General features: G+C 36.9%; 4 protein-coding genes across 6 annotated transcripts; all 4 read left to right on the top strand.

Annotated features, from left to right (window-relative positions):
- Positions 1–453: 453 nt before the first annotated feature.
- On the top strand, positions 454–5,608 carry LOC125204901 (putative disease resistance protein RGA3). 2 transcript variants are annotated; one of them, XM_048103675.2, is made up of 3 exons: positions 454–552; positions 885–4,448; positions 4,541–4,663. In XM_048103675.2, exons 2-3 carry the CDS (start codon positions 886–888, stop codon positions 4,542–4,544), a joined length of 3,567 nt encoding a protein of 1,188 aa, XP_047959632.2. In that variant the 5' UTR covers positions 454–552; position 885; the 3' UTR covers positions 4,545–4,663. The 2 variants fall into 2 exon arrangements, with proteins under 2 accessions (XP_047959632.2, XP_088919948.1); XM_089063822.1 differs by adding an exon at positions 5,367–5,608 and having other exon boundaries at positions 463–4,442; positions 4,536–4,663.
- A 510-nt stretch (positions 5,609–6,118) lies between these two features.
- LOC125204851 (disease resistance protein RGA2-like) lies at positions 6,119–10,307 on the top strand. The gene is made up of 2 exons (XM_089064121.1): positions 6,119–9,747; positions 9,874–10,307. Exons 1-2 carry the CDS (start codon positions 7,533–7,535, stop codon positions 10,077–10,079), a joined length of 2,421 nt encoding a protein of 806 aa, XP_088920247.1. The 5' UTR covers positions 6,119–7,532; the 3' UTR covers positions 10,080–10,307.
- Positions 6,210–7,259, top strand: LOC148931264 (putative disease resistance protein RGA3). Its single transcript, XM_089063778.1, has one exon. The coding sequence runs from the start codon at positions 6,210–6,212 to the stop codon at positions 7,257–7,259; it is 1,050 nt and encodes a 349-aa protein (XP_088919904.1).
- A 515-nt stretch (positions 10,308–10,822) lies between the features above and the next one.
- LOC125216254 (disease resistance protein RGA2-like) lies at positions 10,823–16,305 on the top strand. Of its 2 annotated transcripts, none has more exons than XM_048117917.2 (4): positions 10,823–10,969; positions 12,078–15,777; positions 15,860–15,930; positions 16,035–16,305. In XM_048117917.2, exons 2-3 carry the CDS (start codon positions 12,093–12,095, stop codon positions 15,901–15,903), a joined length of 3,729 nt encoding a protein of 1,242 aa, XP_047973874.2. In that variant the 5' UTR covers positions 10,823–10,969; positions 12,078–12,092; the 3' UTR covers positions 15,904–15,930; positions 16,035–16,305. The 2 variants fall into 2 exon arrangements, with proteins under 2 accessions (XP_047973874.2, XP_047973884.2); XM_048117927.2 differs by having other exon boundaries at positions 16,009–16,305.
- The last annotated feature ends 105 nt before the right edge of the window (positions 16,306–16,410 follow it).

Here is a 16,410-nt window from a genome sequence, read left to right as displayed (position 1 = left end):
GTGGAAAAGATCCGTATCAATCTCATCGTTGTATCACATTAATGTTATGGCCGTGCATAGTTATAAGCTTCTTTCGTTTCCATGTTTTGTTTGTTCGATCGAAATCTATAAATATGTGTGACACGAATAAGAATATTATTAAAATCATCTCCTTTCTCTCTAAATGAATTAGGTATTCAGTCGAGTCATTATGTTTTCTCAAAGTGAGGATTATCTTTCATGTGTTAATTGGCGACGTCATTATATTAATTATAAATTGATGTGCCATATATAGTGGTGTAGTAGTAGTAGTATCATTTTATACATGTACTGTGCACATCTAATTAATTCAAAGTTTGACATTTACTACCTTCTTAATCGCGCAGCAATAATTGGAGCATGTTGTAATTGAAAACTGCTTCCGTAGTTGACAATTAAACCACTAATCACCAATAATATATCAATCAGATATATATATCATCTACAGAAGGGGTAAACAAGATCCATGGTCCGTCCATAAGTATTCATTCCCAAGAAAAAAAAGAAGCAGAAAAGATATTGAGAAGAACTAAGGTATGTACAAACCATTAGAAATTTAGAATTAATGTTATTATATTAATTTAGGCATATTTTTATCTTTGGGATGTCTTTTGTTCGTTACCAATTAATGATATAGTAGTATCAGTTTATTTGAGAGATTTTAATCTTTTTTTTTACTTTGTTGATTAGTGATTTTCTTATTTAGCTTTACTATAAATGGATTTGAGTTAGAGGTGTTGATTTGTGATGTTGCTATTACAAAACGTTGTTATTGCAATGAGGTTGCATTCTTTATAGATGCATAGATTAGATTCCTAATTATGCTCTGTCTCTCTCTTTCTTTTCACAATCTGTTATCAACATAGAATGGAAGTAGTACCAGTCGCCGCTATTGTCAATGTTATTGTTCAAAACCTTGTCGAACATGGTAAGAAAGAGATCTCACGTGTCCGAGGTCTCGAGAAAGAAACAGAAAAGCTAGCCGGGAGCTTGGATACCATCCAGAAATTCTTGAACGATGCAGAGATGAGTACCGTTGTTCCTGGTGAGGCTGTCAAAAGCTGGCTTAAGAAACTCGAAGACGTAGCCTTCGATGCTGACAATGTTTTGGATGAGCTCAGCTACCATCTTCTCTCCAAACCAATCAAGTCCAAGCCCATCAACATACACTCATGCTTCTCATCCTCCAATCCAATTATACGTCCCGGAAATATGGCTCGTAAAATCAAAGGAATAAATGAGAATTTGGAGTCCATTCGGACAGAGGCAACCGGCCTTGGCCTCGTACAGAGGCTTCGCGATGTGTCCACTTTGGTTGATGCTACTTCTGAAACTGATTCATATACTCTTGATCCAATTTTTGTTGGAAGAGATAATGTGGTTTCGGAAATAGTTGAGATTCTTACCACGAGTATAACAACTGATGAACGTGTAATATCCATCCTTGCCATTGTCGGAATGGGAGGATTGGGGAAGACAACCTTGACTAGGAAAGTCTTTAATCAGCTAAAGGGACAGACTACTTTTAGATCACATATTTGGGTGCATGTTTCTCAAATTTTTGATCCAATCGTTCTTTTCAAGAAAATCCTCAAAGAGTTGAATCCTTATCAAGTTGAAGCTGAGATGAGTAGGCAAGATATTATGAAGAGGATGGAAGAGGTTTTGAAGGATAAAACCTACCTTCTAATTCTTGATGATGTTTGGAATGAAGATCTTCGCAAATGGGAAAATTTTATCAATGCCTTGTTGGGTGTTACTTCTATTAATGGAAATGCCATTGTTGTTACCACTAGAAATATGGAAGTCGCATCAACTATGCAATCACTTCATACACATGAGCTCAAAGGATTATCACACGAAGATTGTTGGTCAATAATCAAAGAAAAATGCTTTGGAAAAGAAGATTTTCCCGAGGAATTTGAGACTATTGGGAGAAAGATTGCAAAAAGATGCCATGGTTTGCCATTAGCTGCCAACGTAGTTGGTGGAGTACTGCGTAATAAATCTGAAGAGAAATGGCTATCTATTGAAGAGAAATGGCTTTCGCGCGTTGAAGGAGATCATATCACAAAGATATTGAGGTTGAGCTTTGATAATTTGTCTTTACCATCACTTAAGGAGTGTTTCGCATATTGTTCAATTTTCCCTAAAGGTCACAAAATCGAAAGGCGGAAACTGATTGAGTGTTGGATGGCAGAGGGATTTCTTGAAACTGATGGCAGCAATGATGATATGGAGTGTGTGGGAGACAGATTTTTCAATGTTCTCATGCACAACTCTTTACTGCAAGTTGCATGGCGAGATGACTATGGAAATGTGGAAAGTTGTGTGATGCATGATCTCGTGCATGACATCGCATGTTCAATTTTAGGCTCTTCAGGCCGAGTGAGATACATGGTTCATTATGAAGAATCAAGTCCTATTTCGGAAAAAGTGGCAAAATATCTTCGTACATTATTGTTCGAGGATAAGATTTATGGTAACATGTTTGCGGATTTCAAGCGTCTGCATGTTTTAATACTTGCTGATTATGGATGTAAAGAGTTGCCAATTTCGATTAGGAAGTTGATACATTTGAGAATTCTTGTAATTTCATCGACGCAGATCAAATATTTGCCTGATTGGATTGGTGAACTCTATTGGTTGCAAACGTTATATGCGGATACTGCAGCTTTGGAGGAACTTCCAAGTACGTTGAAGTACTTGACTAATTTAAGGCATCTTTATATTCAGTGGCCTATGAAGCTGACATTGCCTGCCGAGATTGGGAGATTAACTTCTCTCCAAGTCCTGGAGTATTTTAAAGTTGGCGACAAAGATGGATACAAAATTGAAGAGCTTGGAAGTTTGAAAGATCTCAAAGGAAAACTAGAAATTTCTAACCTTGAACGGGTTGAAAACAAGGAAGAGGCTGAGAAAGCAAGTCTATCTAACAAATCAAAACTATCGGAGTTGCGTTTAACATGGGGGATGCGTGGAGAAGTTGAAGCTACAAATGATGAGAATGTGTTGGAAGGCCTCCAACCTCACTCTCGTCTTAAGAAGTTAGTGATTGAAGGATTCAAAGGCAAAAGGTTTCCATCATGGACTCAAAATATGGCAGTTGAAAATGTGGGTGAAGGTTGTTGGGTACCACTTAACAAGTTGATTGAGATAAGACTCTCCAAGTGCTCAGAATGTGAAGAAATCCCAATGTTTGGGCATTTGCCAAATCTCAAGTCTCTCGAGTTGAAAGGATTGAGCAATGTGAAGTCCATAAATTCTCGTTTCTATGGATTAGTGAATGAGGAGACGCGTAGTGTTTTTCCAGCTCTGGAAACACTTGAGTTGGGTGAAATGTCTAATCTTGCAGTGTGGGAAGGAGTGGAATTAAGTGAGGCCAAGGTATTTCCTCACCTCAAGTACTTGATAATTGAGAATTGCAAGAAATTGATGAGTTTTCCAAATCATTCCTTGTCATGCCTCAAACATTTGATTATGAGGAGTATTGTCAGCTACAAGCCTTTAGCAAACATATTTGTGAGGAAACTAACGTCACTAACAAAGCTTTGGCTAGAAGGAATAGATGATCTGGAATATCTTCCAGATTGGTTATTCCATAGCAATCCCAAAATGTGGGAGTTGAGGATAGAGAAGTGCCCCAATCTGAGAGGATTACCAGATGGTCTATGTAACATCAGTTCTTTGGAGGAATTGTTTATAAGGGAGTGTCCAAAATTGGAACGGATAGGAGATAGTGGTGGAAAACAATCACAATCACGAGGATTGCTTCGCCATGTGGAGATTTGTGAATGCAATGCGTTGGCGTATTTTCCATGTGATATATTACAATCGTCGTTGGAGAAATTGAAGTTGAATAGTTTAAGTAGCCTACAGAACCTGCCCAGTCTCATTGAATTCCTCCCAAAATTGCCTCATCTAAAAGAAGTAACAATTATTGGTGTTCCTCAATTCAAGACCACTTGTTTAGTAGAGATCCCACCTTCTTTAAGTAGCTTGACATTGTTAAAAATAGATGCTAGTAGAAGTGGATCAATGGAAGCGGTTGATGGCATATTGCAAGGATGCAGCAGCTCTCACTCACTTAAAGTATTACAGCTGAAGGGAATGGAAAATTGGGAGAATCTGCCAGAATCAATTCAACATCTCAATGCTCTTATCATATTAAGGTTGGAGAATTTTGCAATGGAAGAGTTACCAGAATGGTTGGGGAATCTCTTATCTCTAGAGCAGTTGGAGTTATGCTTTTGCAAGAAACTAAGGCGTCTACCGTCTATGAATGCAATGCGGCGTCTCACTAGACTAAAACTGTTACATATATCCGAATGTCCAGAAATATGTATTGAACAACAAAGTGATGCAGCTGATTCCCAATGGCCCAACATTTCACATATCCCCAATATCAAGATTGATGGAGACAGTTGGTGGTGAGTATGAATATCTTTTCTTGTTTACATCTCTATTTACTTTGACTTTCACTGAATTATTGATTTATAGTAATCATTTTTGTGTTTGGTAGTTGATATAGCTTATTCTAAAGAGAGGAGGAGAAAACATGTGTGTTTGATGAGTGGGTGCCTCTAAAGAGTGAGAATGAACAACAGCTCCATTTAAGTTGCTCAACCTTTCTTCATTATTACTGGTAAGAAACCTCACATGATCACATTCCAATTCTCCATTCCTTCTTTTACATATTTTCCTTTTGCTTTTGGGACTGTAAATTGCAAAATAGTATCCCCAGCATGTTTTCACATAAAAAATGATAGCTATTTTGTTCCACATATACATATGGGGTGAAATGCAATGACAAAAAATATTTATCTTGTTCATGTATTTTGAGTGTTTATACATGTATTTTCATTTGTCAAGTAAAAACTCTTTTCTCATTTGATATTCTCTCGCTGGGATGTGATCAGGTCTATAATTGATGTTCTATCAAAAATCAAAGCAAATCTCAGGTATTGGATCTTGTGATGAAACCGTTAGATTAATGTTACGTGTCATCTAATAATGTAGATTGTATAGTCTAATAATATAGCTCAACTAATAATATAAAATAATATAACGCGTTTTGGTCTAATAATGTAGATTGTGTAGTCTAATAATGTAGCTCGGCTAATAATGTAACACTTCTACTGTAATAATGTAGCTCGGATATTATGATCACAACCATCCAATATAAGAATCCAAGGGCTGAGATTTGCTTTGACTTTTGAGAGAATATGTCTTATGGACCATAGTGCGCCCCTTCTCTCTCTATATAGATATATGTTGAGTTTGTTTGGCATAATGTTTTTTGTGACTTCTTTTTTTAGCATTAATCATTTTTTGCGTTTTATATGCAGTTGATTATGAAGGAAGTAGATGGAAAAAAAATTGTTTGTAGGGGGTGACCATTTAGATTGGGGAGGTAAAGAAGGAATGATCATAGATTTGTTACTCTCCACTTGTATAATTTTACTCATGAGTTTACATATGTTTCTGTCGTGTATTCGTACAAAAATGAGAAAACTGAAGACATGTATGAAGTTCGAATATGTTTGGCAAGTATTAAATAAAATTTAAATTGTCATCAATCCACAACTAATTTTGTTTACCATATAGTAATATATTACTCTTATACATCACTTTACTTACTTTCTTTGTCAGTGAAAAAATGACATATTTTATCATTTCGGATTAAACTATATAAAGTCTCATTTACTCTTCTGTATTTTAGGTAAGAGCCTCCCGCCATTCAGCTAAATTATTAAACTCAAATTCTATTATAAAACAAATGTATAAAAGTGAGACATTTTATTAATTTATTTTTTCATTTTTCTTCACAAAGTTAATTCGTAGCGAGTCAAAATTAGACTATAAATGATAGACAGAAAGAGTACGATTTATATAATTAATAACATGGATCTAATAATTCACTAACTAACAGTAATTCCATTATATTTTTTCTTTTTTAATTGTTTTAACTAGTTTTCCTCTTTTTTATTTTACTAGTTTTAGTTTAAAATTTTAGTTGTTTCAAAATTTTCTAGATTTTTTAAGAAATGAAAGCATAAGTATCTTGAAATGAAAGGCTGTAAACTATACTGCTTCAGACCACTTATCCTTATCCCATTATCTTCCAGCTCTCTCCTTCTCTCTATACCAATCATCCATTTCTCTTTCTGAATCAGTTACAAACTCAAACAATGGAAGGAGAAGCTGTCGCCGCCGTCATTAAAGTTTTAGTTCAAAACCTCATCGACCATTCCAAGACAGAGATCTCACTAATCCGTGGTCTCGACAAAGATGCAGCAAAGCTAGCTGGGAGTTTAGATACAATCCAGCAATTGTTGAATGATGCTGAGAGCCGTACCATTCCCGGTGGAGCTGTCAAAAGCTGGCTGAGGAAGCTCGAAGACGTGGCCTTCGATGCTGACAACGTTTTGGATGAGCTCAATTACCATCTTCTCTCCAAACGAATCAAGTCCACCAAGCCCATGAAAGAAAAGGTACTCTCATGCTTCTCATCCTTCAGTCATATCGCGCATCCGAGAGACATAGCTCTTAAAATCCAAGAAATCAATGAGAATTTGGAGTATGTTCGAAAAGAGGGAGCCGAGCTTGGCCTCAAAGAGATGCTTTCCACCAATGTGCCAACTTTGCCTACTTTTGAAACTGACTCATTCACTATTGATCCAATTTTCATTGGAAGAGATGAGTTGGTGTCGGAAATAGTTGAGGTTATTAACACTAGTACCACCACTGATGAACGTATAATTTCTATCGTTGCCATTGTGGGAATGGGAGGATTGGGGAAGACAACCTTGACTAGAAAAGTCTTTCATCTTCTAAAACAAAAGAATCTGTTTGGATCACATATTTGGGTCCATGTTTCTCAAATTTTTGATCCAATCATTCTTTTCAAGAAAATCCTCAAATGCTTAACTTCTACTGATCAAGTTGAGAGTAGGGAAGATATTATGAAAAAGCTTCAAGAAGCTTTGAAAGACAAAACTTATCTTCTTATTCTTGATGATGTATGGAATCAAGATCGTCCCAAGTGGGATGATTTTATCAATTCTTTGGTTGGCGTCACTTCTACCAAGAGGAATGCAATTGTTATTACCACCAAAAATATGGAAGTCGCTTCAACTATGCAATCACTTCATACACATGAGCTCAAAGGATTATCACATGAAGATTGTTGGTCAATAATCAAAGCGAAAACTTTTGGAAAAGAGGATATTCCATCATAGTTTGAGGCCATAGGGAGGAAGATTGCAACAAGATGTCAAGGTTTGCCATTAGCTGCCAATGTAGTTGGTGGAGCACTATGCAATAAATCTGAAGAAGAATGGATCTTGATCAAAGAGAAATGGCTTTCGTACAATGAAGGGGATCATATCACAAAGATTTTGAAGTTGAGCTTTGATAATTTGTCTCTGCCGTCACTCAAGAAGTGTTTTGCATATTGTTCGATTTTTCCAAAAGGTCGCAGAATCAAAAGTCAGCAGCTGATTGAGAATTGGATGGCAGAAGGATTTCTTGAAGCTAATGGAAGCAATGAGATGGAATGCTTAGGTGACAAATTTATGAAAGTTCTTCTGAACAACTCTCTACTACAAGTTGCAGAAAGAGATAACTATGTACATGTGGAGAGTTGTGTGATGCACGATCTTGTGCATGATCTCGCGTGTGCAATTTCAGGTTCTTCTAATATTATAGAAGGCGGGAGCCGAGTGAGATACATGATTCATGAAGAAGAAAGTTGTATTCCAACAGAAGTGGCAAAATATTTGCGTACGTTACTGATCAGGGGAAACATTTATGGTAACAGGTTTGCAGATTTCGAGTGTCTACATGTTTTAATTCTTGTAGATCATGAATGTAATAAGTTGCCAAGTTCGATAAGGAAGTTGATACATTTAAGGAAACTTGATATTTCGTCGACGATTATCAATTATTTGCCGGACTGGATTGGTGAACTCCATCAGTTGCAAACATTAAATGCATGTACAGGAAGATTGAGGGAACTGCCTAGTTCTCTGAAGTACTTGATTAATTTAAGGAATCTTTACATTGATGATGGTGTAGAGTTGCCAGCCGAGATTGGGAGTTTAACTTCTCTCCAGGCGCTAAAGTATTTTAAAGTTGGTGAGAAAGATGGATGGAAAATTGAAGAGCTTGGAAGTTTGAATGGTCTCAAAGGAACACTGGAAATTTCGAATCTTGAAAGGGTTGATAACAAGGAAGAGGCTGAGAAAGCTAATCTATCTATTAAGTCAAAATTATTGAAATTGTTTTTGACATGGAATGCGAATAGAGAAGGTGAAACTCCAAACGATGAGAATGTATTGGAAGGCCTTCAACCACACTCAAATCTGAAGAAGATAGTGATTGAAGGATTCAAGGGAAATAGATTTCCATCCTGGACTCGAAATATGGTAATTGAAAATGTGTCTCAACAAGGTTGTTCGGTACCATTTAACAAGTTGATTGAGATAAAACTCTCCAAGTGCTCAGAATGTGAAGAAATCCCAATGTTTGGGCAGTTGCCAAATCTCAAGTGTCTCTGGTTAGAAGGATTGACAAATTTGAAGTCCATAAATTCTTCTTTCTATGGAATCGTGAATGAGGAGACACGTATTGTTTTTCCAGCTCTAGAAAGGCTCGCGTTGGTTAAAATTCCTAAGCTGGCAGAGTGGGCAGAAGTAGAATCTGCAGGTGCAAGTGATGTAAAGGTATTTCCTAACCTCCAACACTTGGAGATCTCTCAATGCAAGCAATTGATGAGTTTTCCTAATCATTCGGGGTCATGCCTCAAAAGTTTGAGAACCAGGGGGACTAGGAGCATACCTTTAACATGCATATTCAAGACGAAATTAAAGTTTCTGACAGAGCTTTGGATAGAAGGAATAGATGATCTGGAATATCTCCCAAATTGGCTATTCTATAACAATCCCAATCTCTTGGAGTTAAGTATAAGAAAGTGTTCCAATTTGAGAGAATTCCCAGATGGTCTAGGCACCCTCAGTTCTTTGAAGAAGTTGGTTATAAGGGACTGTCCTAATTTGGAACGAGTTGCAGATATTGGTGCACAACAATCACAAGGAAGCCTCACATGTCTTAAAAGTTTGGAGATTTGTGAATGCAAAGCTTTGCTGTACTTTCCATGTGAAATGGTAGGATCCTTGCTTGAGGTATTCGTGTTAAAGAATTTAAGTAGCCTAAAGAATCTACCTAGAATAATTGATTGTCTGCCGAAATTGCCTCATCTAACACGCTTAGGAATTACTGGTGTTTCTCAATTTATGGCCACTTTTGATAGTAATCAGTTAACAATAGATGTTAGTATGGAGGGATCCATGGAGACCGTTGATGGCTTATTGCAAAGATGCAACTCCCGCTCACTTTTTTATTTAATATTGAAAGGGAAGGAAACTTGGGGAAATTTGCCGGAATCAATTCAACATCTCACCTCTATTGGTGAGTTACATATAGAGAATTATGGAATGGAAGAGTTGCCTGAATGGTTGGGGAACCTCTCATCTCTACATATATTGAGTATATATAATTGCAAGAAGTTAAGGCGTCTACATGCAATGCGGGGCCTCGCGTCACGTGTTTTCTTATATATTAGAGGTTGCCCAGAAATAAGTATTGAACAACAAAGTGATGCGGTTGATTCTCAATGGCCCAACATTTCCCATTTATACCACATTGAGATTGATGGACGCCAACTAGGTGAGTATGAATACATTTTCTTGTTTCCTTTTAATAGAAACAGTTACATGTCTATTTCCTCACCACCACATTATATTGACTTATAGATTTCACCTTTTGTCCATTAATCATTTTTGCGTTTGATAGTTAAAAAGAGAATACTTGAAGAAGAGAGAAGGAGAAAACATAGTAAGAGTTTGATGAGTGAGTGCCTGATACGGATCCTACAACCCTACCGGCTGAGGACGAGGACAGCGCGGCAGTGGCGACTGAGGTGGAGAAGGAGTCCACGCCACGGACAGAGGATGATCAGCCGGAGGCAGCGGCAACCGTCACGGAAGGAAGAATACTAAGGCCAAGAGAGCATCTCAAGCCTCCGGAGCGCCTCCAGAATTAGTTAGGCGATCAAGTTGTCATTTTATTTCCTAATGTCGTACTTTATTTTATTTTATTTTTCATCTTTTAATTATTGTGAGCTTATTTTATACTCCCTCTGTCCCACTAGAAATGAAACGTTTTCCTTTTTGGGTTGTCCCATTAAAAATGAAACGTTTCTTAAAATAGAAATAACTTTATCTCTACTTTTCCCTCTCTCTTACTTTACTCTCTCTTCTTTAACTCACAAAACAACACTACATAAAATCATATGCCGAAAAGCAAACGTTTCATATTTATTGGGACGGAGGAAGTATTTCTCTTGGAAATGCTATTAGGGGCAATAATTGGAGCATGTCGTCGTTAAAAACTGCCGCCATAGTTGACATTTAAGCCCCTATCTACTAGTAATTAATTTATGTTTAATTATGTTGAATGACAGCTGGGAATCTTGGCACTTTCAATACCTTCAACTAAGCAATGCCAAATATATTAGTACTCCACTTAATTCAATATTTACAATATTATACTCCCTCCGTCCCCGCTTTAGCAGTCTCATTGATTTTTCTATCCTCTTTTTTTGAAAATGATAAAAAATAGTTAAAAAAGAGAAATGATAAATTAAGAAAGAGAATAATATAGAGAAGAGTTTTATCTACATTATTATCTCTCTTACTTTACCATTTCTCCACTTTAACTATTTTTTATTATTTTTACGAAAAGATGACAGAAAAGTCAATGGGACTGCTAAAGCGGGACGGAGGAAGTATTATATATCATGTCCAAGGAGGAGAAAACTAATTTCATTGCCTATTCACAATATTCATCTACAAGAGCAACGAAGAAGAAGAAAGGATAGAACTGTAAGGTATGTCTGCTAATAGTTCTACCCATTCATCTGAGAGATCTTGGCCTTTCTTTACTTTGCTGGTTTGTGATTTTTTATTTAGTTTTACTTGTCAATTAGTTATTATAAATGCTATAAGAATGGAAAAATCATTAGGGTTATTGCATTCTTGATAGATGCAGACTTCTACGTTAAAAAATGTTATGGCCAATTAGTCTACTTGAATAAAACTTGAGACGTATTTTTGTTATCGTAAATGTTTGTTATTGATGATTTTTTTTTTTACCTATCGGATGTGTTCCTGTATCAATCAGTCCTCTGACTTCTTTTGTATCAATTTAATAAGAAAGCTCAAACTTCATAATAAAGTTATACAAAATTTAATAATACTACAAGGTAATCAAGAGGAAATATTCTAACAAAGATCCGCGGAGGGCCGGATTTTGGCTTAGCCACAAATGTCACAGTTTGATAGGATAAACCTCCTATCGGGCTGATTAGCGATTGATAAATGTCTGTCGCGGGCGCGAGTGCCCATCGAGCAAGACGATTTTCTCACTTTGGAGAACAGAATGAACATATTCTTGATTACCTTCTCAGATGATTACAATAACTCTTATTTATAATACTAAAAACTAACTTAATGAACAAGAAAAAGAAAACAATGATAAAAAAAATACGCAAATCCCTAATTTTACTAACTAAGCCAGTGGCTTTGTTGAGGTGTGCCTTCCATAGTCATTGGACTTCTTTCCCAACACTCCGAGGCCCTTTGATCTGCCCAACCTTTCTAACAGATAATCAAGACTATCTTCTTCATCAATTTTCTTTTTCGTCCGTCCTCAATTAATTGACACTCATACTTTTTATTTTTTAGTTAATATATAAAAGTATGATTCATATTTCACTAATTTTTTCCACCCAATTTTCACAACATTTCTTTAAATCCGTGTCAAGTCAAATTATGTCAAGTAATGGGGAACATAGGGAGTAGTTGTCGATAAGAACTGAAATAATGCAAGAAAATGAAATCAAACTACCTTGAATGAAAGGCTGTAAACTGTACTACATTCTCTTCCTACTCTGTCTTTCACTCTATACCAATCATCCATTTCTCTTTCTGAATCAGTTACAAACTCAAACAATGGAAGGAGAAGCTGTCGCCGCCGTCATTAAAGTTTTAGTTCAAAACCTCATTGACCATTCCAAGACAGAGATCTCACTAATCCGTGGTCTCGACAAAGAAGCAGCAAAGCTAGCTGGGAGTTTAGATACGATCCAGCAATTGTTGAACGATGCTGAGAGCCGTACCATTCCCGGTGGGGCTGTCAAAAGCTGGCTGAGGAAGCTCGAAGATGTGGCGTTTGATGCTGACAACGTTTTGGATGAATTCAACTATCATCTTCTCTCCAAACAAATCAAGTCCATCAAGCCCATGAAAGAAAAGGTACTCTCATGCTTCTCATCCTTCACTCATATTGCGCATCCGAGAGACATAGCTCTTAAAATCCAAGAAATCAATGAGAATTTGGAGTATGTTCGAAAAGAGGGAGCCGAGCTTGGCCTCAAAGAGAGGCTTGCCAACGATGTGCCAAAATTGCCTCATGCTGCTTTTGAAACTGATTCCTTCTCACATGATCCAATTTTCGTTGGAAGAGATGAGTTGGTGTCAGAAATAGTTGAGTATATTAACACTAGTACCACAACTGATGAACGTGTAATTTCTATCTTTGCTATTGTGGGAATGGGAGGATTGGGGAAGACAACTTTGACTAGGAATGTCTTCCATCATCCAAAGATAAAAACTCTCTTTGGATCACATATTTGGGTGCATGTTTCACAAATTTTTGATCCAATCATTATTTTCAAGAAAATCCTCAAGGAGTTGACTTCTTCTGATCAAGTTGAAGTTGAGAGTAACCCAAATATTCTCGAAAACACTTCTTCTGATCAAGTTGAAGTTCAGAGTAGGCAGGATTTTCTGAAAAAAGATGTTGAGAGTAAGCAAGGTTTTGTGAAAAAGAATTCTCATGGTCAAGTTGAGGTTGAGAGTAGGCAGGATATTTTGAAAAGGCTTAAAAAAGCTTTCAAAGATAAAACTTATCTTATGATTCTGGATGATGTTTGGAATCAAGATGGTCCCAAATGGGATGATTTTATCAATTCTTTGGTTGGTGTTACTTCTACCAAGAGGAATGCAATTGTTATTACCACCAGAAATATGGAAGTTGCTTCAACTATGCAATCACTTCATACACATGAGCTCAAAGGATTATCACACGAAAATTGTTGGTCAATAACCAAAGCCAAAACTTTTGGAAAACATGATATTCCATCAAAGTTTGAGGCCATAGGGAGGAAGATTGCAACAAGATGTCAAGGTTTGCCATTAGCTGCTAATGTAGTCGGTGGAGCGCTATACAATAAATCTGAAGAAGAATGGCTCTCGATTGAAGAGAACTGGCTTTCACATGATGAAGGGGATCGTATCACAAATATATTGAAGTTGAGCTTTGAAAATTTGTCTCTATCGTCACTCAAAAAGTGTTTTGCATGTTGTTCGCTTTTCCCTAAAGGTCACAGAATCAAAAGTCAAGAACTGATTGAGTATTGGATGGCAGAAGGATTTCTTGAAGCTAATGGAAGCAGTGAGATGGAGTGCTTAGGCGACAAATTTATGAAAGTTCTTGTGCACAACTCTCTACTACAAGTTGCAGAAAGAGATGATTATGGAAATGTAAAGAGTTGTGTGATGCACGATCTTGTGCATGATCTCGCATGTTCAATTTCAGGTTCTTCTAATAATAAAGAAAGTGGGAGCCGAGTGAGATACATGATTCATGATGAAGAAAGTCGAATTCCAAGAGAAGTGGCAAAATATTTGCGGACATTATTGTTTGAGGGAGACATTTACCGTAACAAGTTTGCAGATTTCGAGCATCTACATGTTTTAGTTCTTGCAGATGATTGCTGTGATAAGTTGCCAATTTCGATAAGGAAGTTGATACATTTAAGGAAACTTGATATCTCATCGACGTGTATCAAATACTTGCCGGACTGGATCGGTGAACTCCATCAGATGCAAACATTAAATGCAGGCACACGAAGATTGAGGGAGCTGCCTAGAAATGTGAAGTACTTGATTAATTTAAGGCATCTTTATATCAATTCATTAACAAAGTTGCCTGCTGAGATTGGGTGTTTAACTTCTCTCCAGACGCTAGAGTATTTTATTGTTTGCGACAAGAACGGATGCAAAATCGAAGAGCTCGGGAGTTTGAATGGTCTCAAAGGAAAATTGGAAATTTCTAACCTTGAAAGGGTTGAAAACAAGGAAGAGGCTGAGAAAGCATGTCTATCTAACAAGTCAAAAATATTGGAGTTGCGTTTGACATGGAACATGCATAGAGAAGCTGAAGCTACAAATGATGAGAATGTGTTGGAAGGCCTCCAACCTCACTCTAATATGAAGAAGTTGGATATTGAAGGATTCAAGGGAAAAAGATTTCCATCCTGGACTCAAAATATGGTAACTGAAAATGTTTGTCAAGGTTGTTGGGTTCCACTTAACAAGTTGATAGAGATAAAACTCTCCGACTGCTCAGAATGTGAAGAAATCCCAATGGTTGGGCAATTGCCAAATCTCAAGTCTCTCTATTTAAGAGAATTGACAAATTTGAAGTCCATAAATTCTTCATTCTATGGATTAGTGAATGAGGAGACACGTAGTGTTTTTCCATCTCTTGAAAAACGCGTATTGCATTACATGCCTCAGCTGACAGAGTGGGCAGAAGTGAAATCTGCAGGTGCAAGTGATGTGAAGGTATTTCCTAACCTCCAACACTTGGAGATCTCTCAGTGCAAGCAGTTGATGAGTTTTCCTAATTATTCGTGGTCATGCCTCAAAAGTTTGATAATCAAGGGGAGTGGGAGCATGCCTTTCACATACATATTCAAGACAGAATTGAAGTTGCTAACAGAGCTTTGGATAGAAGGAATAGATGATCTGGAATATCTCCCAAATTGGTTATTCTATAACAATTCCAATCTCTTGGAGTTAAGTATAAGAATGTGTTCCAATTTGAGAGAACTACCAGATGGTCTAGGCACCCTCAATTCTTTGGAGAAGTTGATTATAAGCGACTGTCCAAATTTGGAACGGGTAGCAGACATTGGTGCACAAGAATCACAAGGAAGCCTTGTATGTCTTAAAAGGTTGGAGATTTGTAAATGCAAAGCTTTGCTGTATTTTCCATGTGAAATGGTAGGATCCTTGCTTGAGGTATTGGTGTTGAATAATATAAGTAGCCTAAACAATCTACCTGGAATAATTGATTGTTTGCCAAAATATCCTCGTCTAACACAATTAGAAATTATTGGTTTTTCTCAATTTATGGCCACTTATTCCAAAAATAGGTTACAAATAGATGTTAGTATGGAGGGATCTATGGAGACCGTTGAAGTCTTATTGCAAAGATGCAACTCCCACTCACTTGAGGTATTAGAATTGAAAGGGAGGGAAGCTTGGGGAAGTTTGCCAGAATCAATTCAACATCTCACCTCTATTGCAATGTTAAAGATAGAGAATTATGGAATGGAAGAGTTGCCTGAATGGTTTGGGAACCTCGCATCTCTATGGGGATTGAATATATTTAATTGCAAGAAGTTAAGGAGTCTACGTGCAATGCGGGGCCTCACATCACTTCAATGGTTAGCTATTAGGGGCTGCCCAGAAATATGTGTTGAACAACAAAGTGATGCAGCTGATTATTCCCAATGGCCCAACATTTCCCATATCAACTTCATTCTGATTGATGGAGAAATAGTAGGTGAGTATTAATACATATTCGCCAGATTATGGTGACTTTCATTGACTTATTGATTTATCTCTGTCTCCATTAATCATTGAAGGAAGAAGGAGAACTCTTGTGAGTTTCATGAATGGCTGCCTCTAATTGCTCAACCACACTTAATGTTTACTGGTAAGAAACCTCACATTGCAATTCTCTATTCTTTCTTTGCTTTTTGTTGAAGAGAATGTGGATACCAATGTCTTTCAGACATTTCTGCTCATTTTCTGTTGTAGGAATGTCAAGAGTTATCCATTTCTCCATTTAGCTGCATTGCTCTGCTCCCAAAATGCAGTGTTTTCCGTTAGCTGTTGAGACTGTAAATTGCAAATTAACATGTTGTATAACACAAATTGGATGTTCTATTGTGTATTTGTACGTGTTTCATCAAATATTAATACTGGTATGTAGGTAGTTTAATATATAAGATTATAAGTAAGATAAGACAGTGTTTTTATAGCCAAAAGAGCACTAAATTATTGAGCAATGCACAAACATTTTCTAGTGTGTCGTATATGCTAATGCTGCTGCTCATTTTGGGTCTAAATTCATAGCCAATATAGCATTTAAGGCTAATTTTGTATTTGTGAAGGTGTTCCCTTGCAAATATTT

Source organism: Salvia hispanica, chromosome 2 (assembly GCF_029641045.1).
Source record: "Salvia hispanica isolate PSC_SH4W2 chromosome 2, Shi_PSC_v1, whole genome shotgun sequence".
Lineage (NCBI taxonomy): Eukaryota > Viridiplantae > Streptophyta > Magnoliopsida > Lamiales > Lamiaceae > Salvia > Salvia hispanica.
The sequence above is the reverse complement of the archived record's forward strand: the minus strand, read 5'-3'. Positions and strand labels throughout refer to the sequence as shown.

Excerpts from the sequence above, each read along its gene's own strand:
- LOC125216254 (XM_048117917.2), top strand. The coding sequence starts at position 12,093 with ATGGAAGGAGAAGCTGTCGCCGCCGTCATTAAAGTTTTAGTTCAAAAC. Across the intron at positions 15,778-15,859 it reads GATTGATGGAGAAATAGTAG|GAAGAAGGAGAACTCTTGTG; the intron begins GTGAGTATTAAT and ends TAATCATTGAAG.
- LOC148931264 (XM_089063778.1), top strand. The coding sequence starts at position 6,210 with ATGGAAGGAGAAGCTGTCGCCGCCGTCATTAAAGTTTTAGTTCAAAAC.
- LOC125204901 (XM_089063822.1), top strand. The coding sequence starts at position 886 with ATGGAAGTAGTACCAGTCGCCGCTATTGTCAATGTTATTGTTCAAAAC. Across the intron at positions 4,443-4,535 it reads ATCAAGATTGATGGAGACAG|GGTAGTTGATATAGCTTATT; the intron begins TTGGTGGTGAGT and ends ATTTTTGTGTTT.
- LOC125204851 (XM_089064121.1), top strand. The coding sequence starts at position 7,533 with ATGGCAGAAGGATTTCTTGAAGCTAATGGAAGCAATGAGATGGAATGC. Across the intron at positions 9,748-9,873 it reads GATTGATGGACGCCAACTAG|TTAAAAAGAGAATACTTGAA; the intron begins GTGAGTATGAAT and ends TGCGTTTGATAG.